The sequence below is a fragment of the Mixophyes fleayi genome, chromosome 9, assembly GCF_038048845.1.
Source record: "Mixophyes fleayi isolate aMixFle1 chromosome 9, aMixFle1.hap1, whole genome shotgun sequence".
NCBI lineage: Eukaryota > Metazoa > Chordata > Amphibia > Anura > Limnodynastidae > Mixophyes > Mixophyes fleayi.
This window is the reverse complement of record NC_134410.1, coordinates 66,537,734-66,562,996: the sequence shown is the minus strand read 5'-3', so window position 1 is coordinate 66,562,996 and position 25,263 is coordinate 66,537,734. Positions and strand designations below refer to the sequence as shown.

The window sequence follows — 25,263 nt, the reverse complement described above, 5'->3', positions numbered from 1 at the left end:
ATTATCAATTATCAATCAAGAACAGCAATGGCCTCCAGAGACTACAGAGGGACCGGTGATTGTTGAGTCCAGCGGGGACGAATTGATAATGTGTGAGGATGAAGAAGTACACACTGAAGAGGACCAGGAATCAGAGGATAAGGATGAGGATGACATCTTGCCTCAGTAGAGCCAGTTTAGTTTGTACAGGGAGAGATGGATAGCTTTTTTTGTGTGGGGGCCCAAACAAACCAATCATTTCAGCCACAGTAGTTTGGTAGGCCCTCTCGCTGAAATGATTGGTTTGTTAAAGTGTGCATGTCCTATTTCAACAACATAAGGGTGGGTGGGAGGGCCCAAGGACAATTCCATCTTGCACCTCTTTTTTTTCCATTATGTTGTTGAAGTCGTATAATTGGATGAACGAAAGTATATTGGTTTAATATTGGTTTGCCGTGCGTATTGCGAAGCGTACGCCACGTAACACGTGGCGTGATGCGATCGCACGGTAAAATACACACGCACACACTAGCATTACAACATTTAGTTATTTATACAATTCATATTGGTTCTGTTACACTGTAATTTATGAGCAGATAGCATTTGGTTTATTATTAGTTTATATAATATGATCATATGTACATTTTAGTGTTATTAAAGGTTTAGGTTATAGGAAAGGTGTCATGCCTGATATCATATTGAAGCCCTAATCATCAGCAGCTGTCCGGTGCAGTCGCGAAGAGATCGCACATTGCATACTTTAGTTATTGATATTAGGGAATAAACCTTTGTATGATGCTGGCTATGAAAGGAGCAGACCCCCTGGAGAGATGACCCCCACCTTTGGATTCCTTAGATTGAATCAGCCTATGAACTGTTTACCCTGAAGCTACCCTGTGCCTGGACCTATGGAAGCAAGCTACGTCATCTCTATTGTACACAATGAAACACTGACTGTATATATTAGCTGTATCCCCCAGCAGGGTCAGTCTACTCTGACCACAGTTATCTAACAGATACACTGTTCCATTGGGACCCATGGAAGCGCAGCGATTGCAGCGGTATGTATGTATGTAACTTTTGGTATTGGCTGTGCTGTACTGTACTTTATCATAATATAATAATGTATTGAATTGTTGATTATTTACATCTGCTAAAATAAACCACCATGTGCTTTGGAAACACATACAATTGATTGGGCAATGCTTATTTTAAAACAATAGAATTACTTTAATAATTTGGGGGCTCGTGAGTTTAGGAGTTACGTTATCGGCAGGTATGCAACGCTCACGGTATTCGGATCCTCAACAAAGGGTGGTTTGACGGACGCGTCGCATGGCCGGAAAGAACGTAATGTGTTCAAGACCTGTGGTTCACTTTGTGTTGAGAGACCGAATGTCCGTTGTTGCATAGACTGAAGGAACGCTAATTGGAATCTAGGGACAAGAAAGAAAAATGTTTCTTTTTATTGTTGTTTTACGTTTTAAAGTGTATTGCATTGCTGAGCGTATGTGTATTTCCTGCTGTGCGTACGCGAACTTCCGGTACATTTTCCACGTGGTTAAACAATCGGTTTGATAGTTATACATGCATAGTATAAATCACTTGTGAAAACCTCTGGGACATTATTACTATTGTTGGGAATTCTTTTATTTTCTGCGCAGAAAAGGTGTATGTCGTGTGATTTGTTGACTTTAAATACACTAAGGGTTTATCTATTGTAAAACAGAGTGTCAGTTGCTGTTTGACGAGGCAGGTGCCCAACTGGTGTACGGTATACAAGGCAGGTATACCGGGGGGCGGAAACTGAATACGTTTTCTCGACGTGCACCCAAGGGTAATTGCATCGTTTACTGATAATTAGTATCTGTAAGCGTTGCGATTGCACCGCACGGCACGGATATTTCTGGGGCCCTATATTGTGGCAGGATATTTTTATATTCCTGGGACCCTATATGGTGGCAGAATATTGAAAGCCGTAATTGCGACTTGGGAGCAACGGGGAGGAATTACGTGGTAAGGCTGGTAATTGACTTTACCGGATGCTGCCGAGCGTAAAAAACTCAACAGATTTTGTTGGAGAGTCAGGGGTAATCGAGGAGCTGATAAACCCTTAGCCCACATTGATATTTCTGTATTAGGGGTCCTTGTCTAAGACAAGAGGAAGCGAGTGGACGCGGCTTGTAGCAAATACGTCCACAGGCCTGTAAAATATCTCTAGCGATAGATTGCGGGTGTCAAAGTGTTGAGAGTAGTAGCAGGATATTGTATCATATTTCTGGAACCCTATTTTGTGGCAGGATATTGTATTACATTTCTGGAACCATATTGTTCAACATGGGTGCTAAGCTCACGCTAAAGATGGCCAATTTACTGCCTAAAGAAGGCCTTATTGATTCAGCGAGAATTCTCATGTGTAAGAAATATGGTGCATACGCAACTGTGTATTGTGACACGTGGGTCAAGATGACCAAAGATTCTGATAGGCCTTTCCCAACAATAGGGAGTTTTAATGCAGAGGTACTAAATAACGTAAAAGATAAAGTACGGTTGATTAAGTCAACAAAAGTGAGAAATGCACATAATGATTGTTTAAAGTCGTGGCAAATGGAAGGTAACACGTGGCAGAGCAGCGAATGCACAGCGGAAGTGAGTGTAGCGAAAAACGCGTGTTCAGCAGAAGTAAGCGTACCGGAAACAAGCATTCCGGAAGTATGCGTTGCTAAGCGTGGCGAACTGAGCGCAAACACGCCCCCGACAAATTTGGTCGGGGCGAGAAGTACAGCCAATACCAAAAATGTAAAAACTGTAACTAGTAACTTGTATGTTGTTTTAAGTAATGTTAAAAGTAATGTTTCAGGACAAAGAAAAGGAAAGGTCCCACCAGCAGGGGCAGCGGCTGAAAGTGGTGAGAATAATGAAAAGGTTAACACAGGGGGAGACATCCATTGTACTGCAGCAGCAATTTCAGCAACTAGTTTTAGTGATTTGGTAGACTTGCATCCTGTCTGCACAACAGCAGTTCCCAATGGGAATGCGGACAGAGATAGTGATGTTCCCTTGAAACATGTAGCAAAGCATGATCCATGCACTAGGTCTGAAACATTTTCAATTTTGTCTGATTTCCCTGATCCTAGGAAAGATTTGACCAAATGTCAGCAGTTTATTAGATATTATGGTAATGTGTACGAGCCAACTAATAACGATTGGCGAGTATTATTGAAGACCTGTCTTCCTCTCAATACTGATATACAAAAGTTCATTAAGGATTGTATGTTGGAGGAGGATGAATCCTTAACCGAGGATGATAATCAGGACAATATTAGAAATATAATCACACAGTTGGCCATATATTTTCCAGTGATAGTGGACTGGAGTAAAATTTTTACTATCCAGCAAAAAGATAGTGAAAATGCAACAGACTATTTTTGCAGAGCTCTGATAGCAATGGGCAAATATACTGGGGTACCCGACATAAAAGATAATGTACGCTACAGAGAGGTTGCTGTTAAAGTTCTAATGGATGGCCTCAGGGAAAACTTAAAAAGAAGGGTGCAAACTTCATTACCAAACTGGATAGGAATCACTGTAAGTGCTCTCAGGGACTCAGGTATAGGACATGATAAAAGTATAAATGAACAGAAAGAGACACTAAGTGATAGGGTAATGATGGTAAGTATCCCAGCACTAGAGGGACTGTACACACGACCACCAGCATACAACCCACATAACAGGAAACCCAGAATAGTGAGAGAAGAAGGACACATTAGGAGAGATTGTAAAAAGGAAGTGAAACAACATGAGTTGAGGAAGTGTTTTCAATGCAATAAAATAGGACACCTAGCAAAACATTGTGCAGACATGACAGGGACGTGCTTCTACTGCCGTAAGAAAGGACACATGAGAAGGAACTGTGTAGAGAGAAGAATGGATACCTGGGTTGGAAATCACATAGACATCCACAAAGGAGGCGTACACTTCTCTCAGAGGTTCCCCTACAATTGATTGCACACTCTGTAACAACTAATATTTTGGGGGAGAAATATAGCCGACTCTAGAGTTAATCTGTGGTAAGTATTAAGGTGCAAAATGTAGAAAGAAACTTATTTAAACGTTAATCTTTGTTGATTTTGTTTGTTTTATGTTGTCACATGTTTGCTTTCCTAAATCGCTGGCCGATGGAAAAGAATGAGAATGTTTGGTTTGTTTGTTGTTTAAAGATAACTATCTTGTATTTTCTTCACAGATAAAGGCAGACAAAAAAAGTATAGACTAGTGTTTAAAAGGGGTGAGATAGAGAAATAGAAGAATTACTCTTGAAAGACTAATTAACAATAGACAAATGGAACACTCTTTGTTAGGCTGCAGTGTCTCATGATAATTTGTTTGGCTGAGAATCATTATCCAACAATGAAGTATATACATACTTTTCTCCAAAATATCGTTTATGTATCTCAGATAAGTCATCAACAGTTAATTTTTACATTTCTCTATTATAAGTTAGGAAAGTCTGTTGAAAAGGTATGTAGTCAATGAGATACCGAGTTCTTAATGAACAAATGACGGACGACACTGGATTGCACTGTTAAGACCCCCTAGTCAAGTATGGGGAGGGGTCATAGTTAGCAAATAGCTAAGGGGAGCAGTGGAATGAATACAGCCATTTCCCCATAGAGTCAGAGTCCAATCCAGCTGTCATTTTGTTGTAAAAAAATCTCCCTTTCTGCATGTATATTTGTATTCAAATCTTTATATTCCCATCATTCATTGCTTTCCTATTTCTCATTTTTTTACACAAACGCTAGTCTCTCTCTCTCTCTCTCTCTCTCCCTCCCTCTCCCCCTCCCCCTCTCTCTCTCCCTCTCCCTCTCTCTGCTCTGGTAGAGATAAAATCAGACACAGTCTCAACAATGGGGCTAAAACATATTTTTATTTTTTTACATAAGACAAATTCAGAAATACACACACTAGATTGACATGAGTTACAGAAACAGTCAGGGTTTTTGTTTTCATGTGTATAGAAACTGCTGATTTTAAGCAGAAAGGTTCTGTTGTGGAAATATGATTCATGTTTTATAGATTGCATATCTGTTTTGTTTTGTTTTTGTTTTTTTTTTGTTTTATGATTCGTGCCTCCTGTACAAAAATGTCCCTTTATATGGAGGCACAAAGGGTGGATAGGAGATTGCTGGAGGTTAGGCATACAGATATGCATCTCTTTATAGAACATTGGAGTAGGATTTTTACCACAAGATACGACATAATGTGAAACCCTAGAAAATGTAGAATTTTCATGTTTTATATTTTTTTCACTGTTAGACAGGCATGTACTGAATACTGTTATATTTGAAGAAAGTGTTATAGAAATAGACCCCTTTGCCTTTCCCACTTAGTCAAGTAGCTGAATGTGAGGTACTGAGAATGACATGTGAGTTGGCAGAGGGAAAATCGATTGATATACATTGGTCTTCAGCATTTTTCTAGTCTAGGGGGCGATGTTGAGGTGACTGAGAAATCGTTTTATAGCAATACCAGCACATGATTAGGACACTACATAGAGGACTTTATACAGTGACACAGTTACCAACTGAAGTAGCTGCTAGTAAAGTCCACACTTACACACACGACCATACATGGCTTTCACACCAGGGCGAACATAGCTGTCAAATAGACAGCAGGGTTTTATGTGACAGTTAACAAATCTATGTTTTGTTTTGTTTTTCGTTCTATTGTTTTAAGTTTTAAAATGTGAACACACACACATACACGCATACACATATTGGTTAATATAGGAAGATTTGTGTTACCTGAGGGATAAACTGTCTGGAAGGTGAAGAGATGTGGTGAGGAGTCTGGTGGACTCTGGAGAGATGGACAAGGTAGACCAATAGAGCCATCCCATATCCCTCCTGCTGATGGGTTTTCCTCCAGGTAAAACAAATACACGTCATCCAATTACCACCATGCAGGATCCTCAAGTATACACTGGTGTGCCAATGAAAATGTCTGGGTAGAGGTGTATTGAAATGTGTCTAATGTATTACTGTATCATACTCAAAGCTTTTGTTATTCAATGTGATAGTCCTAGAGTTATAATAGATGATAGGGGTATTCATGTTATTGATAATAGAGGTATAATGTATGAGTAGTGGTAACAAATCACATACTTTCAATTAACTATAAACCAGTGTGAACATAAAGTAGTGGTACTCGGTAGAACGAATTGAATAGAATAAGAGTTGGAACTTGATTGAAGTGACTGATAGCTTTAGCCACTAGTCCTTTCCCGCTACCAAAAGATCACTCCTGGGCAGACTCCTAACCTGTCAGTTTTTGAAATGTTCTTAACCCCTCGTGAGATGAGATTTTAACTGGGAGGCTAGGTTAGATCTTGAGAGAAGGTAAATAGTGAGACAGCAACCGAGAACGTCCAAAACACTGTTTCCTGAAAGGTCACACTAACTGTCAGGATGTTGGATCGGGAGAGTAAGTTGTGGAGCAGAAATTTCTTAAGCTTAGGTTATTTGACAGACAGGTACCAGGTGTAGGCTACCAGCATCACGGCTTCAAGGGTAGCAGAGACACACTGGTGCCCATTCCACCCACTGCAGAGGGGCCAACACTCAGAGAAGGGTCCAAGGGCACTCATGAGTCTGTACTGGAAGGCCTCGAATGCAGTTAGTAGCACCTGAGCCAAAGGCTAAGACTGTTGTCCAGCATGAAGTTGTAGTTTTTCCTGTTTTGTGTTCTCTCATTTCATTCTCTTCTCAGGGCGGTTAATTCTTTTGATTATTAGCAGGTGACAGAGACTGGTTCAGGTAATGATAAGGAGGTATTGGGGAGGAAGAAGTTAGTAGCATAATCAGTCCAGCCAATTACTCTATTCAATTCAGGGGTAAAGGAAAATTTAGAAACCTTGGAGCTTGGAGAAAGTGTGAGGGGCTATTGTCTGAGTAGCATTACGTCTGTGAGTACGGCGACCCCATGGTTAGAAAAGAGATACACCCAGCGATGCCAGTACAGTAATATTCGGACTTGAGCAGGCATCCTTGAGAATGATTATCATTCTTGGGAGGGTAAGGTTTTAGACCAAACAAAGTGCTGGGCGTGCTTACACGTGCCTCAGTGATTATATCAAGTAGGATTAGTTCTCTTTCCACTAAATATTCTTGAGGTACCCGAACTATAGGCAGGAGGTCACTAAGGGAAAAAGTAAGACACCTAGGTCCCTTAGTCTGAAGTCTCCCAATGCTTTGCAAGCCGATCACTGTTAAATCTGAGTATTGGGAGACTGGGAAGAACGAACAGACAATAGCCCGCCCACAAGTGTTGATGAAAAGAACTGATGACATTATTAGAAGTGTATATTAACGCAAGCTGAAGGAGATTGTATATGACATTATCGATAGACATAGGATGATGCTATTGATGAACATGAAGTGTTGAAATGTATTCTGAACTTAAAGTCATGCATTGGACAGAAGAACCTGTTAAACTTGAAGAACTGTAGTAGAGAATTCTGTATAGCTCATACATGTTCTACTGTACTTTGTACCTTTCCAAATAATGTGTTAAGTGTTTTATTGCACCCTTGAAGGGCATACAAAAGGTTATCTCCAAGCTCCAGAAGTGTACGGTTTATAGTAAAAGAAGAAATCGTTTAGAGGATTAAGACTCTCTCTTATGATAACTTGTTTAGATCTACAAACAGCGTGGTCATACACCAAGGGGGTTTGTATTACATAACAATGAAACGTGGTACTGAGATCCTGCATATAACATCTTTAAGGTGATAGTTTATTATACTATCAAAGGGTGGACTGTTGAAGTCATATAATTGGATGAACGAAAGTATATTGGTTTAATATTGGTTTGCCGTGCGTATTGCGAAGCGTACGCCAAGTAACATGTGGCGTGCTGCAATCGCACGGTAAAATACGCACGCACACACTAGCATTACAACATTTAGTTATTTATACAATTCATATTGGTTCCGTTACACTGTAATTTATGAGCAGATAGCATTTGGTTTAATATTAGTTTATATAATATGATTATATGTACATTTTAGTGTTATTAAAGGTTTAGGTTATAGGAAAGGTGTCATGCCTGATATCATATTGAAGCCCTAATCATCAGCAGCTGTCCGGTGCAGTCGGTGAAGAGATCGCACATTGCATACTCTAGTTATTGATATTAGGGAATAAACCTTTGTATGATGCTGGCTATGAAAGGAGCAGACCCCCTGGAGAGACGACCCCCTCCTTTGGATTCCTTAGATTGAATCAGCCTACGAACTGTTTACCCTGAAGCCACCCTGTGCCTGGACCTATAGAAGCAAGCTACGTCATCTCTATTGTTCACAATGAAACACTGACTGTATATATTAGCCGCATCCCCCACCAGGGTCAGTCTACTCTGACCACAGTTATCTAACAGATACACTGTTCCATTGGGACCCATGGAAGCGCAGCGATTGCAGCGGTATGTATGTATGTAACTTTTGGTATTGGCTGTGCTGTACTGTACTTTATCATAATATAATAATGTATTGAATTGTTGATTATTTACATCTGCTAAAATAAACCACCATGTGCTTTGGAAACACATACAATTGATTGGGCAATGCTTATTTTAAAACGATAGAATTACGTTAATAATGTGCTCTTTGGGGCCTAGTTTTTCAAACTGCCATCCTGTCTGCTACTGCAGTGCCACTCCTAGATGGGCCACGTGTTTGTGCCACCCACTTGTGTCGCTTAGCTTAGACATCCAGCTACCTCGGTGCAACCTTTTAGACTAAAAACAATATTGTGAGGTGTTCAGAATAGACTGGAAATTAGTGGAAATGAATGTTATTGAGGTTAATAATAGTGTAGGAGTGAAAAAAATAAATAAATATGGATTTTTGCACTTTTTATGCTTTTTTTAAAAAAAAATCAGAACCCAAAATTCAAAATCAGAACCAAAACCTTTAATGGGGTGTTTTGGCAAAACCAATCCAAACCCAAAACCTCAAGCTAATCAGAACCCAAAACCCAAAACCCAAAACCCGAAAAGTGGCCGGTGCACACCCCTAATATCAACTGATAGCAGCTCTGCAAAAGAGGAAAACTTTGATCTAAACAAGATGGTCGAAGACACAGAATCATAATGAAAATTGTGGTATCAAATGTACCTCTATAAGAAACAAAGTTTTAAAGAGGGTTAATGTTCAGACATTATCATGCTTATTGCTGACTCATCTTAGTGAAGGTATTATCAACTCATTGGCTATGGCCATGAAATAAAAGTACAAACATTCTGAAAACACACATTTCTAAGTTATTTTTTATAGGGCTAACTTATAACATTATTGTTATATTTTGATGCCAGGACATTGGTACTCACATCTCAAATACTATACTGTCTACCAGTACACAAGAACAACAGTTAAAAGTAATTTCTGGTGTGTAAATATTTATTATAAAATAAATATTAGAGTCTGTCATGGAATGATTAATTTATCTTCTATTTAATTATCATGTAATTTTCTACCTGCTCTGAGCGGTCTATGGCCTTTCTGGCCAGTTCCAAATCCACAGCTGCTGCCATCAATAAACATGACTTTTGGGCTAGCAATGTTTTGTCACAAGGGCAGAACAGGGAGAGCTGTGAGAGAAAACAAAAGTAATTATACATTCACAACACTTCTGCTCAACCCTATTCTCTACGTACCTTGTATGAAAGAAGAAAGTAGTCTCTCATCATTCGTAGGGAGCCCTGAGAACGTACCGCCAAGTTCCAGGCTGATGACAGTAGAAAGACATTATCAAACAAAGAAAAAGGAACAAATAATGCCCTATAGCACAGCACAGTGTAATTTTAAAATGGACAGGAAAGTTCATAAAGTTCATATACTGATGTAAACAGTTATATATATACATATATATTCAGCGGTTGAAGTGGAATTTTAGAAGTGGCGGTATGGAATTTTAGTCGTCGCAATATGGAAAATGTAGGGGAATGAAATTTGAGTTCTACGATCAAATCAATAGGATAAGTGTCGTGGGGAATCCCCATGTTATACATATATGATTGATCCACCGGTAAAACCTCATTTGCGCCGGAAGCTGTTAGGACTTAGTATTGAGTTGTGTAAGAGGATTATTTATTTTGCCAAGCCAAGGATCCTTGGATTTATTACAGATGAAGAGCCTGGATCTAGGTGAGAAATAAAAAGGGTCAATGTGGGATGTTTGGTGTGTTTTTATTTCAATTAAAATAATTTTTACACTTATGTCTGTTTTTTATTTACATTTTTCCTTGGTGAACTACAGGTTCCAGCAGGAGCTGAGTGCCAGGGCATGTTGGCAGTTGTGGTTCCCCAAGTGTCAGTGCTTGTAGTACTACAAGCGCCAGCATGCCCAAACACTTAATGGCATCCTAGCATGCTGAAACCTGTAGTGCACCAGGGACAAAATGGAATTATACATTTAAAAAGTTAATATTACCCCACACGAACCGTAGTAATGTAGCTTATCTACATTATTATTTTGTTCCTGTAACCGCTGTTCTGAATAAATACTTTTGGAACCAATTCCACTTATAGTGGCTTTTTTTGCTGTTTATAGGTCTGTATTTTATTCATTCATTGGATTTGATTCTATTTAGAGATCAACCTGGAAGCATTACAGATAAGCTTTATTCTATTTCATAACTGTGTGCAGTTTATATTAGAAAACAATTATTTTATGGTGTTTAGTAATACTACACTATGAGTGCACTCTCGCTCTATTTGTATTTCTGTTTTTAGATTGCACGCTTGGTGGTTGGGGTGTTTTGAGTCGGAGTAGCTGCTATAAATTTCTGAGAAAACATTTTTGGCATGCTTACTGAAGAACTTTTATTTTATTGTCTATGTTGGCATTTTCAATGTTGACATTACAGCCCTGTAGACATCATGACAGTGTGTCAACAGTTTGAATGTGTAGACATTATACATGTCAACATTTTAAATGTGTACACATTATGATTATTTAGACATTTTGTTGGTCGACCTTATAACAATGTAAACATTATCATTTTTGACATTATGGTGTAGACATTTTTGAATGTTGATATAATGAATGTAGACATTTCAACTACATCCCTGTTTACTAGCTGTGAGCTAAAACTCTTTTCAAAAAACCGCCATAGCAATCACAAAACTGCAATTGCCCACTAAAAGCAATCTCTCCCTAGGATATTAAAGGGCACTGGCTTTAAAATTTCAATATATATCATCATCATCAACATTTATTTATATAGCGCCAGCAAATTCCGTAACACTTTACAATTGGGAACAAACATTGATAAAACAATACTGGGTAATACATACAGACAGAGAGGTAAGAGAACCCTGATCGCAAGCTTACAATCTATAGGACAATGGGAGTTAGAAATACAAGGGCATGTGCTACATCATATTGCACAATGGACTAGCTAGAACGCAAAGGTAAAAGTATTGAGTGGGGTGTGTGTGTTGCAGTGTTGGTCAGAGGGTTGTTGTCTTGCGTTAGCTGTGTAGAGGATGGTAATAGGGTAATCTAGGGAAATTAAGATGGTGGCTGAGGTATATCATAACCTTGTCTGAAGAGGTGAGTTTTCAGTGAACGCTTGAAGGTTTGAAGACTAGAGGAAAGTCTTACTGTGCAAGGGAGGGAATTCCACAACGTGGGTGCAGCCCGGAAGAATTTTATATTGTATTCGTTGAAATACAGGCAGCCAATGTAGAGACTGAAAGAGTGGCTCAGCAGAGGAAATGTGTATGTGTGTGAGCTTAAGAACAAACACATAGCAATTTCTTTGCATTAAGCTCATTATTCTTTGAGAATATAAGTGGTCTATAAGAGAATCCGATAAGTGACCTTTTTTGCACTATATAGAATGATAAATAACTGGTTCCTGTCACGTATTTCACTAGGAATATCACTGACTGGTATTTGTGCTACTAACCTGAGAGGCGCGAAGTCTAACACACCACCGGTGTTCACCAGGGACCCCCGCAAGGAGGTTTGGGCTTTGCTGCGTGTAATGTGCAGGTCGCGGTTCTCCCAGGAAGTCACCAGTGCAGCAAATGAAGGGTAGTCAGACAGGTCGAGTCGAAACCAGAGAAGCGAGGTACCACGAAGAGAAGACAAGAGTAGTCAAGGACGGTCCAATGGTCAATACCGGTGCGGGCAGCGAAGTACAAGGGAGATCCGGGAGAGAGGTCAAAACAAGCCAAGGAGTCAATTCACAGGAGATCAGGAACAGTATAACAACGATAATGCTGGAGCTGGATAGAACCAATACTCTGGCACTAGACATGTGTCAGAGGCTGCCTTATGTACCCTAAGGTGCCTCCTGAATGGGTTAGGGAGATTTGGGTGGTTTAAACATGCTGGCTGCAGACAGGTGAGCAGAGATAGAGTTCTGCTACTAGGCAACAGGACGTGGATTGCGGAGAGAAAGTGTCCGTCTCCGGCGCCTGTGGAGAGTGCGGAGACGGCACCTGACAGTTCCTGGTTCTCAGTTAACGTTCACTAATCTTTAATATATATATATATATAAATATTTATATATATATATATATATACACACGAGGTATGTCTATTAAATAACGGGACTGTGATTCCACCTAGTAAACAAAGCAGTCAGAACCGGTTATAACTGCATACGTAGCAACCTTGAACCGGTCGGAACCTGCTTGATAAGCTGCAGCACGCTATCATTTTCAGTTGATTGTGAGGTGCTGTTTAATTTGGTTGTGATTTCTGTAGAGTGCCGAAAAAATGCTAAGTTTAAAAGTTGAACGTGTCAATTTGAAATTTTTAGTAAAATTGCATGAAACACCAACAGAATGTTTTCAAATGCCTACTATGGCCTATGGGAATGACTGCCTGTCTCGTGCGCGTGTGTTTGACTGGCACAAAAGATTTAGCGAGGGACGTGAGACTGTCGAAGACAATGAACGCCCTGGACGACCTTGCACTTCAAGAACCATTGAAAATGTAGAAAAAATCAGTCAGGTTGTTCGAAAAGACCGCAGACTCGTTGCTCGAATGATAGCTGAATCCAGGAACATTGACAAAAATACCGTATGGAAAATTTTGCGTGAGGATCTTAACATGACGAAAGTTTGTGCACAGATGGTCCTAAGGGTTCTCACACCAGAGCAAAAAGAACGCTGCAAGGAATGTTATGTTGACATTCTGCAGCAACTTGACATAGATCTAAACCTGTTTTATAAAGTAATCACTTGTGATGAGACCTGGATCTTCCAGTACGATCCTGAAGCCAAAAGACAGTAAATACACTGGAAAACACCGTCATCACCAAGAATGAAAAAAGCTTGTCAAAGCAAGTCAAAATTCAAAGCAATGCTCATTGTTTATTTTGATATCAAGGGTGTAATTCTGGAAGAATGGGTTCCAGAAGGTACTACAGTTAATCAGCATTATTATAAGGAAGTTTTGCAAAAGCTGAGAGAAAGAGTCAGAAAGAAACGGCCGCAACTGTGGAAATATGGTTTCTTCCTTCACCAGGACAATGCGCCTGCTCACACAGGACTTTCTGTGAAGCAGTTTTTGACCGACAAACACATTACTACACTTGAACATCCTCCATATTCGCTCGATTTAGCACCTTGCGATTTGTATCTTTGCCCAAAAGTTAAATCAGTGCTTAAAGGGACATTTTGAGTCAGTTGATGCTGTAAAGAAGAAAACGGCAGATATGTTGAAACAAGTGACAGAAATTGATTTGCTCCATGCCTTCAACCAGTTGAAAACAATCCTACAGCGATGTATTAGTGCAAATGGGGAGTATATTGAAGGGTACAAGCATTCCATTTGTAATACCAATAAATAAAGGTGAGTTATTTAATCAGTCTCATTATTTAATAGACATACCTCGTATATGTGTATATATATATATATATATATATATATATATATATATATATATATATATATATATATATATATATATGTATATATATATATATATATATGTGTGTATATATATATATATATATATATATATATATATATATATATATATATATCTTGCTCCACTTGTCTAAAGGGCTGGAACCTTATTTTGCTCAGTTTATACAAAACCTATAAGCACAGAATGCTTTGAGTAAGCAAATAGTCAAATATTACCTTCTGTATTAGATATTCCATCCATTTTAGATATATCAAACATATCCATACATGACCCTAAGCATATTGCTGACATTATTCATAGCTATATACTATAACCCCCAATCTGTGGTACACTCTGAACTCCAGATAAATGACTTCCTCAACTCTATAAACCTCCAACTATTCTCCCAGGCTTATAACACCTTTAAAACTGTTGTTGGATTAGAACAGAAATATCTTGTCATTGGTAGCTTCAGAATAGACAAGTGGACCTGATTTTTTATTTTAATAAACTACTGATATAAAAGTTTAAACCACTTGTTAGTGGTCTTTAACAAAAGACAAAGTTCATCAACCTTATTCCCCAATGAAATGCTGGAAGTAAAGAAATACATCTTTTTGTCCAATAGCCTTCTTAATTACAGATTGAAAAATGTATGTATCCCTTCTCCCAAAATTTGTAAATCAAGATCAACATCCCTGAAACGCAAGTGCTGGATAATATCAGACACATACTATAATGTCTTAAATATATTATACCATACTCATTACACCAATGTCTCAGCCCTGATTCTTGCATTAGATTCTGATAATTGCTTATTCATGAAATTAATGCTACAATAATTTGAACTTAATTCTTCCAAACAATTATGTAATTATATGAAAATCCATCTCCAACATTCAGGATTAAGTTTAAATCCTTTAAAAATTATAATGGCACTCAGCAGGGCTGTTCACTATCCCCATTAATATTTTTAATTGTTATGGAACCGTTATATTGGGCGATTAGGGACAATTCTCATAGAATCTCCATACTAGGTACTGAACAGAAAGCCTGCAAGTTGGGATAATTCTCACACTTTCTCAACCTACATCTTCAATAAGAGAATTGCTTCATTTTCTTTTATAGTTTATTATGGTACTTTTATGTAAGGGATCATTGTAAACCACGCGTCATGAATATATCTTTGTTCTCCACATTGTGCTGCACATTATTCACTGTGTTCTATAAGCATTATGATCTAAACACAATTTTACCATCTCAGCACTAAAAGCCAGTATGGCTGGATCACTTATAAATAACTTATTGTATAAATATATTTAAATTATTAGCACAGTGCGCTAATTTATATCATTGCATTTCACTGCATATCATATCAGTGTACTGATTTTATACTGAAAACAAAAATTTTCTCCAAATTTAAGAAGCACAATCAATCAATATACCATAATAGGATGCCACCATATGATAACAATGCACACCTTTTCCTTAATAAACAAATTTAATAACAAATAAAACACAGTAAAAACATATAAAAACTCCACATAATAGAACAATCAATGATGTGTGTATCAATGATCACACTATCTTTATGTATATCAAGACTCTCACTCAATGTTCCACATCTCCTCCTTTCTCATGCAAAATAAGAGTAAGAATAGTTGGTAAAGTGCTGCCGCTTATAATGAACCATTAGTCACAAACTGTATGATGAAAGCGGATAATCAAAATAACTTATATCACCATATATCAATGAAATAAACTTGCTCCCACTAGAAAAAATACATATATCCAACTTTAAGTCAGCCTGTTAGGATCGGGGTTAACAGAGTCTGTGTCAGTGTTAAACATACCACTGGCTGCAGGCAATCAATATTTCTCCCCTTCAGTAATCAAGTTCCGGCTTCTTTATGGTAGCATAAAATTGTATGGGCTTTTCCTCTGTGTGTTTATCACCGCTTTGAGACCCAGGTCTCTAGAATTGTATGTTACAATTAATTGCCAGCATAGCAAAGTGAATTTCTGCATCAACGAGTGACCACCTGGCTTACACGTTTCTCCACATCTGTGGTTTCATCAAAGACAACAGATGTGGAGAATCAGCATATATGTAAATATGATTTTATACTGTGCTATCTTTGTGTATTAGAAATTAACTGATTCCTGATGCAATAGATATGTGTGTGAAAGAAATGTGTTTTTGCAGCTGTCTGAAGAAAGGACCCCATGTTAATCTTATTTTAATTAGACCTTATTATCTCAGTAGCCAACAGGTCTTTTTAGCCTGAAATCCTAGGGAGGGGGTAGTTACCTGTATCCTGCTTTGTTAAAAAGAAAAAATACACAAATAATGATAACTGCAAGTTTTAGGAAACCACAGATTTATATGAATTTTGTAAGTTAAATTGCGTTATTTCCATATCTAGAGAAATATCACTTCCTGATATGATATCAGACGTTTTAGGGGCCTGCTCAGAAAAGGGGTCTGGGCTACCCCCTGACAACATGTGAGTCATAATCTGTATAAAAGGACCTCTGTTTTACCATGTAATGTATCATTTTCCATCTGACTTCTAGATGATCAACAGTACCACAAACTGGTGTGTAAGAGACTCTAGAGCAATAAACCATCACAGCTTGAAGATTCTGGAGACAGGGACCTACTAATTTGTGAGGGAATGGGATCAAGAGGACAGGAGGTAGAGTAGGAAGATTAGAAGAGAGTAGAAACTTACTCTTCATTTGTGGGACCAAATGAAGAGAGAGTGTCAGAAGGTGCTACAAAGGAATTGAGCTGATTGCTTGTCGAGGGAGATCATACCATTTCAAGTCTGATCTTATCTAATTTGTCATTGAAATAGGAAGCAAGATCCTGGGCACTGATGGTAGTCGGAGGGTTTGGGTGGTAATATGATGCTGACTATAAAATGCTAATGGACTAGTTGTAACTGGAGTCTTGGCGGGAAGAAAGGAGCACATCCCCTGGAGAGATGACCCCCACCTTTGGATTCTTTAGTTTGAACTAGCCTATGATCTGCAACCCCCTGGACCTTCCTGAAGCCTGGACCAATAGAAGCAAGCCATACCATCTGCATTGTTTTACTGTATTTCTGTTTGCATATAAGCAGTAGCTTTCATCTAGTGTTCAGTCATCTTGACCACAGACTTCAGACCTGAATGACTGCTCACTGGATCCAGAGCACCTGCGATAAGTAACGGCTGTACTTATTATTATTTCGCTTGAATTATTCTGCTACTTTTTGAGAATAAATATTTGTGCGTTGGAAACACAAATCGAGATTCGACAATCGTTATTGGATAGCGACAAAACGTGCATAACAATTTGGGGGCTTGCGGCGGAGGTTACGTTGCCCGACGATACGCAAGACCAACGGATTTCGGTTCCGCAACAAAGGGTGGAGACGCGTCAATGTGTTCAAAACCTGAATTCTACTCTGTGTTGTGAAACCGAATGTCCGTTTTGCATAATCTGAAGGTGCGCTAACTTGAATCTAGGGACAAAAGAGAAAACTGTTTCTTTTTATTGTCATATTGCATTTTATGTATTACAGTGCTTTGCGTATGCGTACTTCCTGCTTTGCGTATGTGAACTTCTGGTAGACTTGCCACGTGGTTAAACAATCGTTTTGATAGTTGTTATAAACGCATAATATAATCACTTGTGAAAGCTTTTGAAATGTTATTACTATTGTTGGGAATTTTGTTGATTTTCTGCGCAGAATAGGTGTATGTTGTGTGATTTTGTGATTTCAATACACTAAAGTTGTGATCTATTGTTGAATAGAGTGTCAGTTGCTGTCTGACGAGGCAGGTGCCCAACTGGTGAACGGTATATTAGGCAGATAAACCGAAGGCGAAAACTAGGAGGTTTTCGCCAAGCGCGCCCAATTGATCGCATGGTTTACTGATAATTAGTATTAGTAGGCGGTGAGATCTGACCGCACGGTAAGGACAACCGTGAGTGTGAGTTGGGAGAGCAGCTCGGAGGAATTATACTGGAAAGGCAGGTTGATTGTATCGACTTTGTGCTACCAGCGATAATAAACTCAACAGATTTTGTGGTAGAGCTGGGGTATCAAAGAGCTAATAGCCCTGGGGCCCACAGTGATATTTCTGTTTTAGGGGTCCTCGCCAGGTGCGAGAAGAAGCGAGTGGATGCGGCTAGCGGAAATACGTCCACGGTCATTAGAGATCTCTAGCGGTAGATTGATTGTAGCAACAGGGTTGAAAGTGTTTGTGGAAGAGACAAAGAATTGCGCTATATTTGTGGTCCACATAGATATTAGTACTGTTTAACATGGGTGCTAAGCATACGCTAGAGATGGCCAGTGTACTGCCTAAGGAAGGGCCTATTGGTTCAGCGAGGTTTCTTATGTGTAAGAAATATGGTGAATACGCAACGGTTTATTGCGACACGTGGGTCAAGATGACCAAGGATTGTGTTAGGCCTTTCCCAACAATAGGAAGTTTTAATTCACAAGTACTGAATAATGTAAAAAATAAAGTGTGGTTGATTAAGTCAACAAAAGTGAGAAATAAACATAATGATTGTTTAAAATTGTGGCAAAAGGAAGGCAACACGTGGCAGAGCAGCGAATGCACAGCGGAAGTAGGCGTGGTGAAAAGCGCGCGCACAAAGGAAGTAGCCGTTGAGAAGCGTGGAGAACTTAGCGCAAGCGCGCCCCGGCCACCCTATGTGGCGGGAGGAGTAAGTACAGTCGTTATTAAAAATGAAAAAAAGGAATTTGCTAAGTTATATCCTGTTTTAAGTCAGTTTAAAACAAGTGTTTCGGATGAAGAAGATGAACCCACTGTAATTTCAGACATTGCCCATGCTGTTAATATGCTAGAGGTTCAGCGTAAGTATGGAAAGGGGGCAATGGCTGAGATAGGTGAGAGTAGTGTTACCACTAGGAAGCATAACATCCAAAGTACTGAAGTAGTTACTGCTGTAGATAATCCTGAAGATAGTGAACCGGTGGGTACGTATCCAGTCCGCACAATATCAGTTCCCAATGGGAAGGCAGATAAGGATGGTGTAGTTCCTGTAAGAAATGTTACAATGCATTGTCCTTGGACTAGATCAGAATTACGTTCCATTATGACTGAATTCCCAGATCCTAGAAAAGAGTTGGCTAAGTGTCAGAAGTTTGTTAAGGAGTTAAGAAATGCACACAAACCATCCAATAAGGATTGGCGTGTAGTTTTGAGGGCATGCCTTCCTCCCAATACTAACATACAAAAAATTATTAAAGATTGTTCATTGGAGGAAGACGACACCTTGACAGATGAGGTTAATCAAGAAAATATAGAACAAATTGTCACACATTTAGCCATCTATTTTCCAGTAGTAGTAAATTGGAGTAAAATTTTCACCATTAAACAGAAAGATAGTGAAACAGCATCAGATTACTTCGCTAGAGCTCTAACAGCGATAGCATGGTTCACTGGAATATCAAACATAGGTGAGGACCCACATCACAGAGAGGTAGCTGTAGGGGTATTAATGGATGGCCTTAGAGAAAATTTAAAGACGAGGGTACAAACCACATTACCTAATTGGAGAGGCATCACAGTAGATTCTCTTAGGGAGTCTGCTGTGGAGCATGACAAAAACCTTTTTAGGAAAAAGGAAGAGAGAAGTGATAGGTTAATGACGGTAAGTATACAGGCTCTAGAGGGAATGCATACACGACCACCAGCATACAACCCACATAAGAAGAAACATAAAATAATCAGGTGTTTCAACTGTAACGAAGAAGGACATTTTATGAGAGATTGTAAAAAGGGAAGACTCAATACACATAGGGGTGGGTCACATAAATATCCTCCAAAGAGGAATTCAAATAGACAAGAAGACTCATACCTGCCCGCGCAAGTTATAGCAGCAAATGCTGGGCGGGAAAGCGATAGTCAGCGCTAGGGGTCATGTCATACCTGTATTCTACAGCCAATGAGGTTAACTGAGAGTCTGAGAGAAGAACCAACAATGATAGTTGACATAGCTGGTAGGAAACAAACTTTTCTTGTAGATACAGGGGCGGCCAGATCTGTGATAACCTCTCCTTTCAATCTACAGGAGACCAGTAAAACTATTCCAGCTATGGGGGTAACAGGAAGAGTGTTACATTATCCTTTAACAAAACCCACAGAAGTTACTATCGGGCCCCTGCATACCAAGCATTCGTTTCTCTTGACTGCAGCAGCCCCTACTAACTTGCTGGGAAGAGACTTGTTATGTAAAATGGGATGTGTCATATACTGTACCCAAGGATGGTGTATTCCTAGATATACCAGAGAAGGTCGTGCATGAGGTACAGGATATTTTGGACACCCCTCTAAGGTTAATGTTGCACTCTACTGTTATAGAACAAAGTCCATCTCAAGTAAAGGGGATGTTGCTGAAAATACCGGGTTCCCTATGGACCAGAGATGGACAGGACACTGGATTGATGGCAAATGTGGCTCCTGTGATGGTAAATCTAAAAAGTGGTAGGATAGCTCCAAAAATCCCACAGTATCCATTAAAACTGGAGGTGGAACTAGGGGTATATCCTGCTATTGAGAGGCTGTTGCAACAAGGGATTTTAATTCGTGCATCCAGCACAGCAAATTGTCCCATTTTCCCTGTGAAGAAGAGTGGGGGGAGGGGCTATAGATTAGTCCAGGACTTAAGGGGAATTAACAAAGTTGTTGAGAGCCAATTCCCCGTAGTGCCCAATCCAGCTGTCATCCTCATGCATATTCCACCGTCTGCTAGTCATTTTACTGTCATTGATCTATGTTCTGCTTTCTTCTCAGTCCCTCTCCACCCTGACTGCCAATACCTTTTTGCATTTTCCTACCGGGGGGTGCAATATACATGGACCAGACTTCCCCAGGGGTTCATTGACAGCCCCAGTATTTTCTCTCAAGCCTTACATGACTGTTTACAAACTTTCCAACCTAGCAATGGGTCTGTTCTAATTCAATATGTGGACTATTTGTTGTTGTGCTCTGATTCTTTTATGTCATGTTTACATGATACTAAATTGTTGTTGCTCCATCTCTCGCAAACAGGGCACAAAGTGGCAAAGGACAAGTTACAGCCATGTCAGACTAAGGTCAAATACTTAGGACACTGTCTCACCCAGGGGCTAAGACACTTAATGACCGACAGAATTGAGGCCATACAACACATGACTCTGCCGCAAAGCCAGAAGCAAATTCGTACCTTCTTGGGGATGTGTGTATACTGTAGATCCTGGATCCCAGGTTTTTCTATTCTGGCATCACCATTGCAGGAGCTAGTCTCTTCCTAGAAACCAGAATGTGTCGTACACACAGAGGAGTCAGAGCAAGCGTTCTTTAATCTCAAAGATAGTCTGACTAGAGCACCTGCATTGGTAATACCCGATTATGAAAAGCCTTTTGAGCTATACTGTACGGAAGCTGATGGTTGTGCAGCAGGTCTCCTTACACAGAAACATGGTGACGTTAGCAGACCGGTAGAATACTACAGTGCACTGTGGCAAGATCACTCCCAACATGTCTCAGAAGTGTAGCAGCAACTGCTCTTCTGGTAAGTAAGAGCGAGGACGTAGTATTAGGACATGATTCAACTGTCTATAAACCCCATGCTGTATCAGCTCTGTTAAATTCAGCTCAAACCAGACATGTTTCTTCAGCTAGATTCACAAAATGAGAACTAGCTCTGATGGCACCCTCGAACATCACCATCAAATGATGTAGCACCTTAAATCCAGCTACATACCTTCCATATGTGTCTCAAGAGACCCAAAGGGTGGGAGGTGAGGAGACCCTGGTTGATGATGAGTTTGGCAAGAGTACTGATACGCATGATTGTATGGAATACCTGAACCAGACCTTTACTGCAAGGCCCGACATACGTGACATACCCTTAGAAAATGTAGATTTTACGTTTTATACAGAAGGGAGTTGTCATAGACAGACAGAGATGGGAGAACTATATACTGGTTATGCTGTTGTGGACGATCAGGATGTTGTAGAAGCTGAACCCCTTGGCCCACCTCACTCAGCCCAGGTGGCTGAACTAGTAGCATAAAGGAGAGCTTGTGAGTTGGCAAAGGGTAAATCAGCTAATATATATACTGACTCTAGGTACGCCTTCGGGATAGTGCACGATTTTGGTGCCCTTTGGCATCTTAGAAACTTTACGACAGCAGCAGGCACGCCAGTGGCACACTCACAACACATAAAAGGACTTTTGACAGCGATACAGTTACCCAGGACAGTAGCCATCATAAAATGTAAGGCCCACACTTCTGAAGAAGACCCGGTGTCATTGGGCAACAACAGGGCGGACGAAGTTGCTAAATGGGCAGCAGGGCAACCTATGACTGTATCGACCGAGACTATGATGGTTTTTCAGACATTAGACACGCAGAAATTAATTGAAATGCAAGATTTGTGTTCCCTGCAGGAAAAGGCGATCTGGAAGGCGAAGGGATGTGGTCAAGAGTCCTCAGGACTCTGGAGGGATGGACAAGGTAAGCCTGTAGCTCCCAGAACATACTATCCAAACCTGGCTGAAGCAGCACACGGTCTGACTCACCTGGGTAAAGAAGGTATGTGCAAACTAGTGAGAGCATACTGGTGTGCTCCTGGATTTTCCTCTCAGGCTGGTAAGAAGGCAATGTCATGTCTTACTTGTTTGAGGAAAAATGTCGGGAAAACTATTCCAACTGAGCCATCCCACATTCCTCCTACAGACGGACCTTTTTTAGGTAATACAAATTGACTATATCCAATTACCACCTTGCAGGAATCTAAAGTATGTGTTAGTATATATTAATGTGTTTTCCGGTTGGGTAGAAGCATATCCAGCAGCCACTAATACTGCTGTGTTCACTGCAAAGAAAATTGTACAAGAGGTTGTGTGTAGGTTCGGTATCCCTAGAATCATTGAAAGTGATAGGGGTACCCACTTTACTGGTGATATCTTCCAAAATATGTGTAAGCTCATGGGAATCAGTAGCAGACTTCACACCCCTTACCAATCACAAGCCAGTGGTAAGGTGGAAAGAGTAAATGGTACTAATAAAAAACAAGCTTGGTAAGATAATGGCTGAAACTGGGTTGGCGTGGCCTGAAACTTTGCCACTAGTCCTCCATAGCATCCGAACCACTCCTAGACCTCCTCTTAATCTGTCCCCCTTTGAGATACTGTTCGGCCGACAACCTCATTTGATCGTGAGTCCGCAAGACGACTTAAAGTGTAATAATGAAGTGACTGTGCAATATCTTATAAAAATGAGCAGACAGCTAAAGCAACAACAACAAAAACTAAAAATGCTGTCACCTGGTATGCCAGAAACAAACTGTCATGATGTTGAACCTGGGGACTATGTTATGATCCGCAATTTCTTACGCTCAGGTTGTTTAACAGACCGTTGGGAAGGTCCGTACCAAGTGCTGCTGACCAGTACCACATCACTAAAAGTTGCAGAGAGAGAGAATTGTGTCCATTCCACCCACTGCAGGAAAGTCAGTAACCCAGAGAAAGTGCAAGATAAAACTGAGACCGACGACACCGATCTGTAACTCGCAAACCTGTTCCGGGAGACCTAAAGCCTGCAGTCAAGACACCTGAACCAGAGACGTTGCCTCAGAACTATCTTTCCAGCGATGGAGTGGCGGTTTTTGTTTTTCTTTTGTTCCAGGATTTTCCTTGTTTTTACTTTTTATAGGGCATTCTATTTTTGTGAAGGAGGATGGAGGACAGAGGCAGGTTCTGGTAGTGATACCGATGAGATGGAGATCGAGGAAAAGTTACTAGAATACCCAGAGCAGCTAATTATCAAGCTTGTTCCAGGGGTTATGAAAAGGTCTGCTAGCTCGGGAACTCGGAGACAGTGTGAGGGGCTATTGTCTGATGAGTATTGTATCTGCAAGTTCTGTGACTCCCTAGTTAAAGAGAAGTGCATCCAGCGATGCCAGTCCACTAGTAATCTGGACGTGGGCGGACATCCTCTCAAGGATTATCACTCCTTAGTGGGTAAGGTTCTAAACCAGACTAAATGCTGGGTTTGCTCACACGTGCCTCAAGGACAGCATAACATAGGACTAGTGCCATTCCCACTAAACATCTCCGAGGTACTAGAATTGAGGGGAGGGAGGCCCATAGAAGGGAGGTACAATAACACTAGGTCCCCTAGTCTGAAGCTTCGGCAATAACCCTTAGACAGATCTTTACTGTGCCTAATTATCTCTCATGCAAAGCGTCTGGAGAATTGGGAAGCTAACCTATCAGATCAGACAATGGCTCGCCACACTCATTTTGGAGGGAGACTTGCAAGGTCACCAATAAGCAGGACTGTTGATGGACACCACAAATTAGGGTGTGTAACTAAACATAGAAAAGTATCTATTGGAAAGGTCTCTATTGGTAATTGTAAGAATGTCATCCATGCTGACACGTGTTTCGAACAAATTGAGGCACTAGGCATTTATTATAACAGTAAACAAAATTAAAAAACATTAAGCATAAAATTGAAATCAACTGCTATCACCGGATAGTCAAGTTTACTCGTACGGGATAATAGATTAAAGCCAGCAGTAGGTAGTCTTTGACAAAGACTCCAGAGGCGGAGTCGAAACGCGTCAGAATAACACCGCAGTTCCTGTCACAGCTCAGCCTCGGAATACGAAGGAGATTGCCCAGCTGATTATGCCCGGGAATTAATACCTACTGCTGGCTTTAATCTACTATCCGGTACGAGTAAACTTGACTATCCGGTGATAGGATTTGATTCAATTTTATGCTTAATGTCTTTTAATTTTGTTTGCTGTTATAATAAACCCTGAGATAATACACTAGATATCTCTTTCCGTTTTCTTTTTCACCACTGTATTAAGAGTGATACACGGACAGAGAGTTCTGTTGTGAAAGCGATTTCTACTTATGAATAAGCATGTAAGTGTATTGGAGGATTATGATCTATATTGTTTGATATCTCCTTACACGTGTGATGGTGTATTGCTGTTTAATCAACAACACAGCTTTCCTCAAATGGTGTCTCTGGGTATTTACCAGCCTTCTATTTGTGATTCATTCACTAACTGGATATTTGTATGTCTTTTTGTCTCCTATTTGTTTTTCTTTATGCTTTTCGATCTATCATTGGGACACTGTGAGAAATTATTTTGACATACATAAAAGAACTACAGGAGGAATCCTCAAAACTATATGTTGGATATTGCCTAATCACTCATGACTATATGAATTATAAAGAAGTGACTCTGAAGTGGACATTGTACATGTTTTTCCCATCGGATTTTGATTATGTGATGAATACATGTTTATCTTAT

The 25,263-nt window shown here is 39.9% G+C and overlaps 1 protein-coding gene across 1 annotated transcript in view; it reads right to left on the bottom strand.

Moving 5' to 3' along the window:
- TEX11 (testis expressed 11) overlaps positions 1 to 25,263 on the bottom strand; it is a 391,710-nt gene that overhangs the window by 109,238 nt on the left and 257,209 nt on the right. Inside the window, exons 23-24 of the mRNA XM_075184491.1 lie at positions 9,697 to 9,767; positions 9,517 to 9,630 (exon numbers count right to left, since the gene is read on the bottom strand). Of these exons, the coding sequence (XP_075040592.1) occupies positions 9,517 to 9,630; positions 9,697 to 9,767 (185 nt within the window). The remainder of the gene's footprint in view (positions 1 to 9,516; positions 9,631 to 9,696; positions 9,768 to 25,263) is intronic.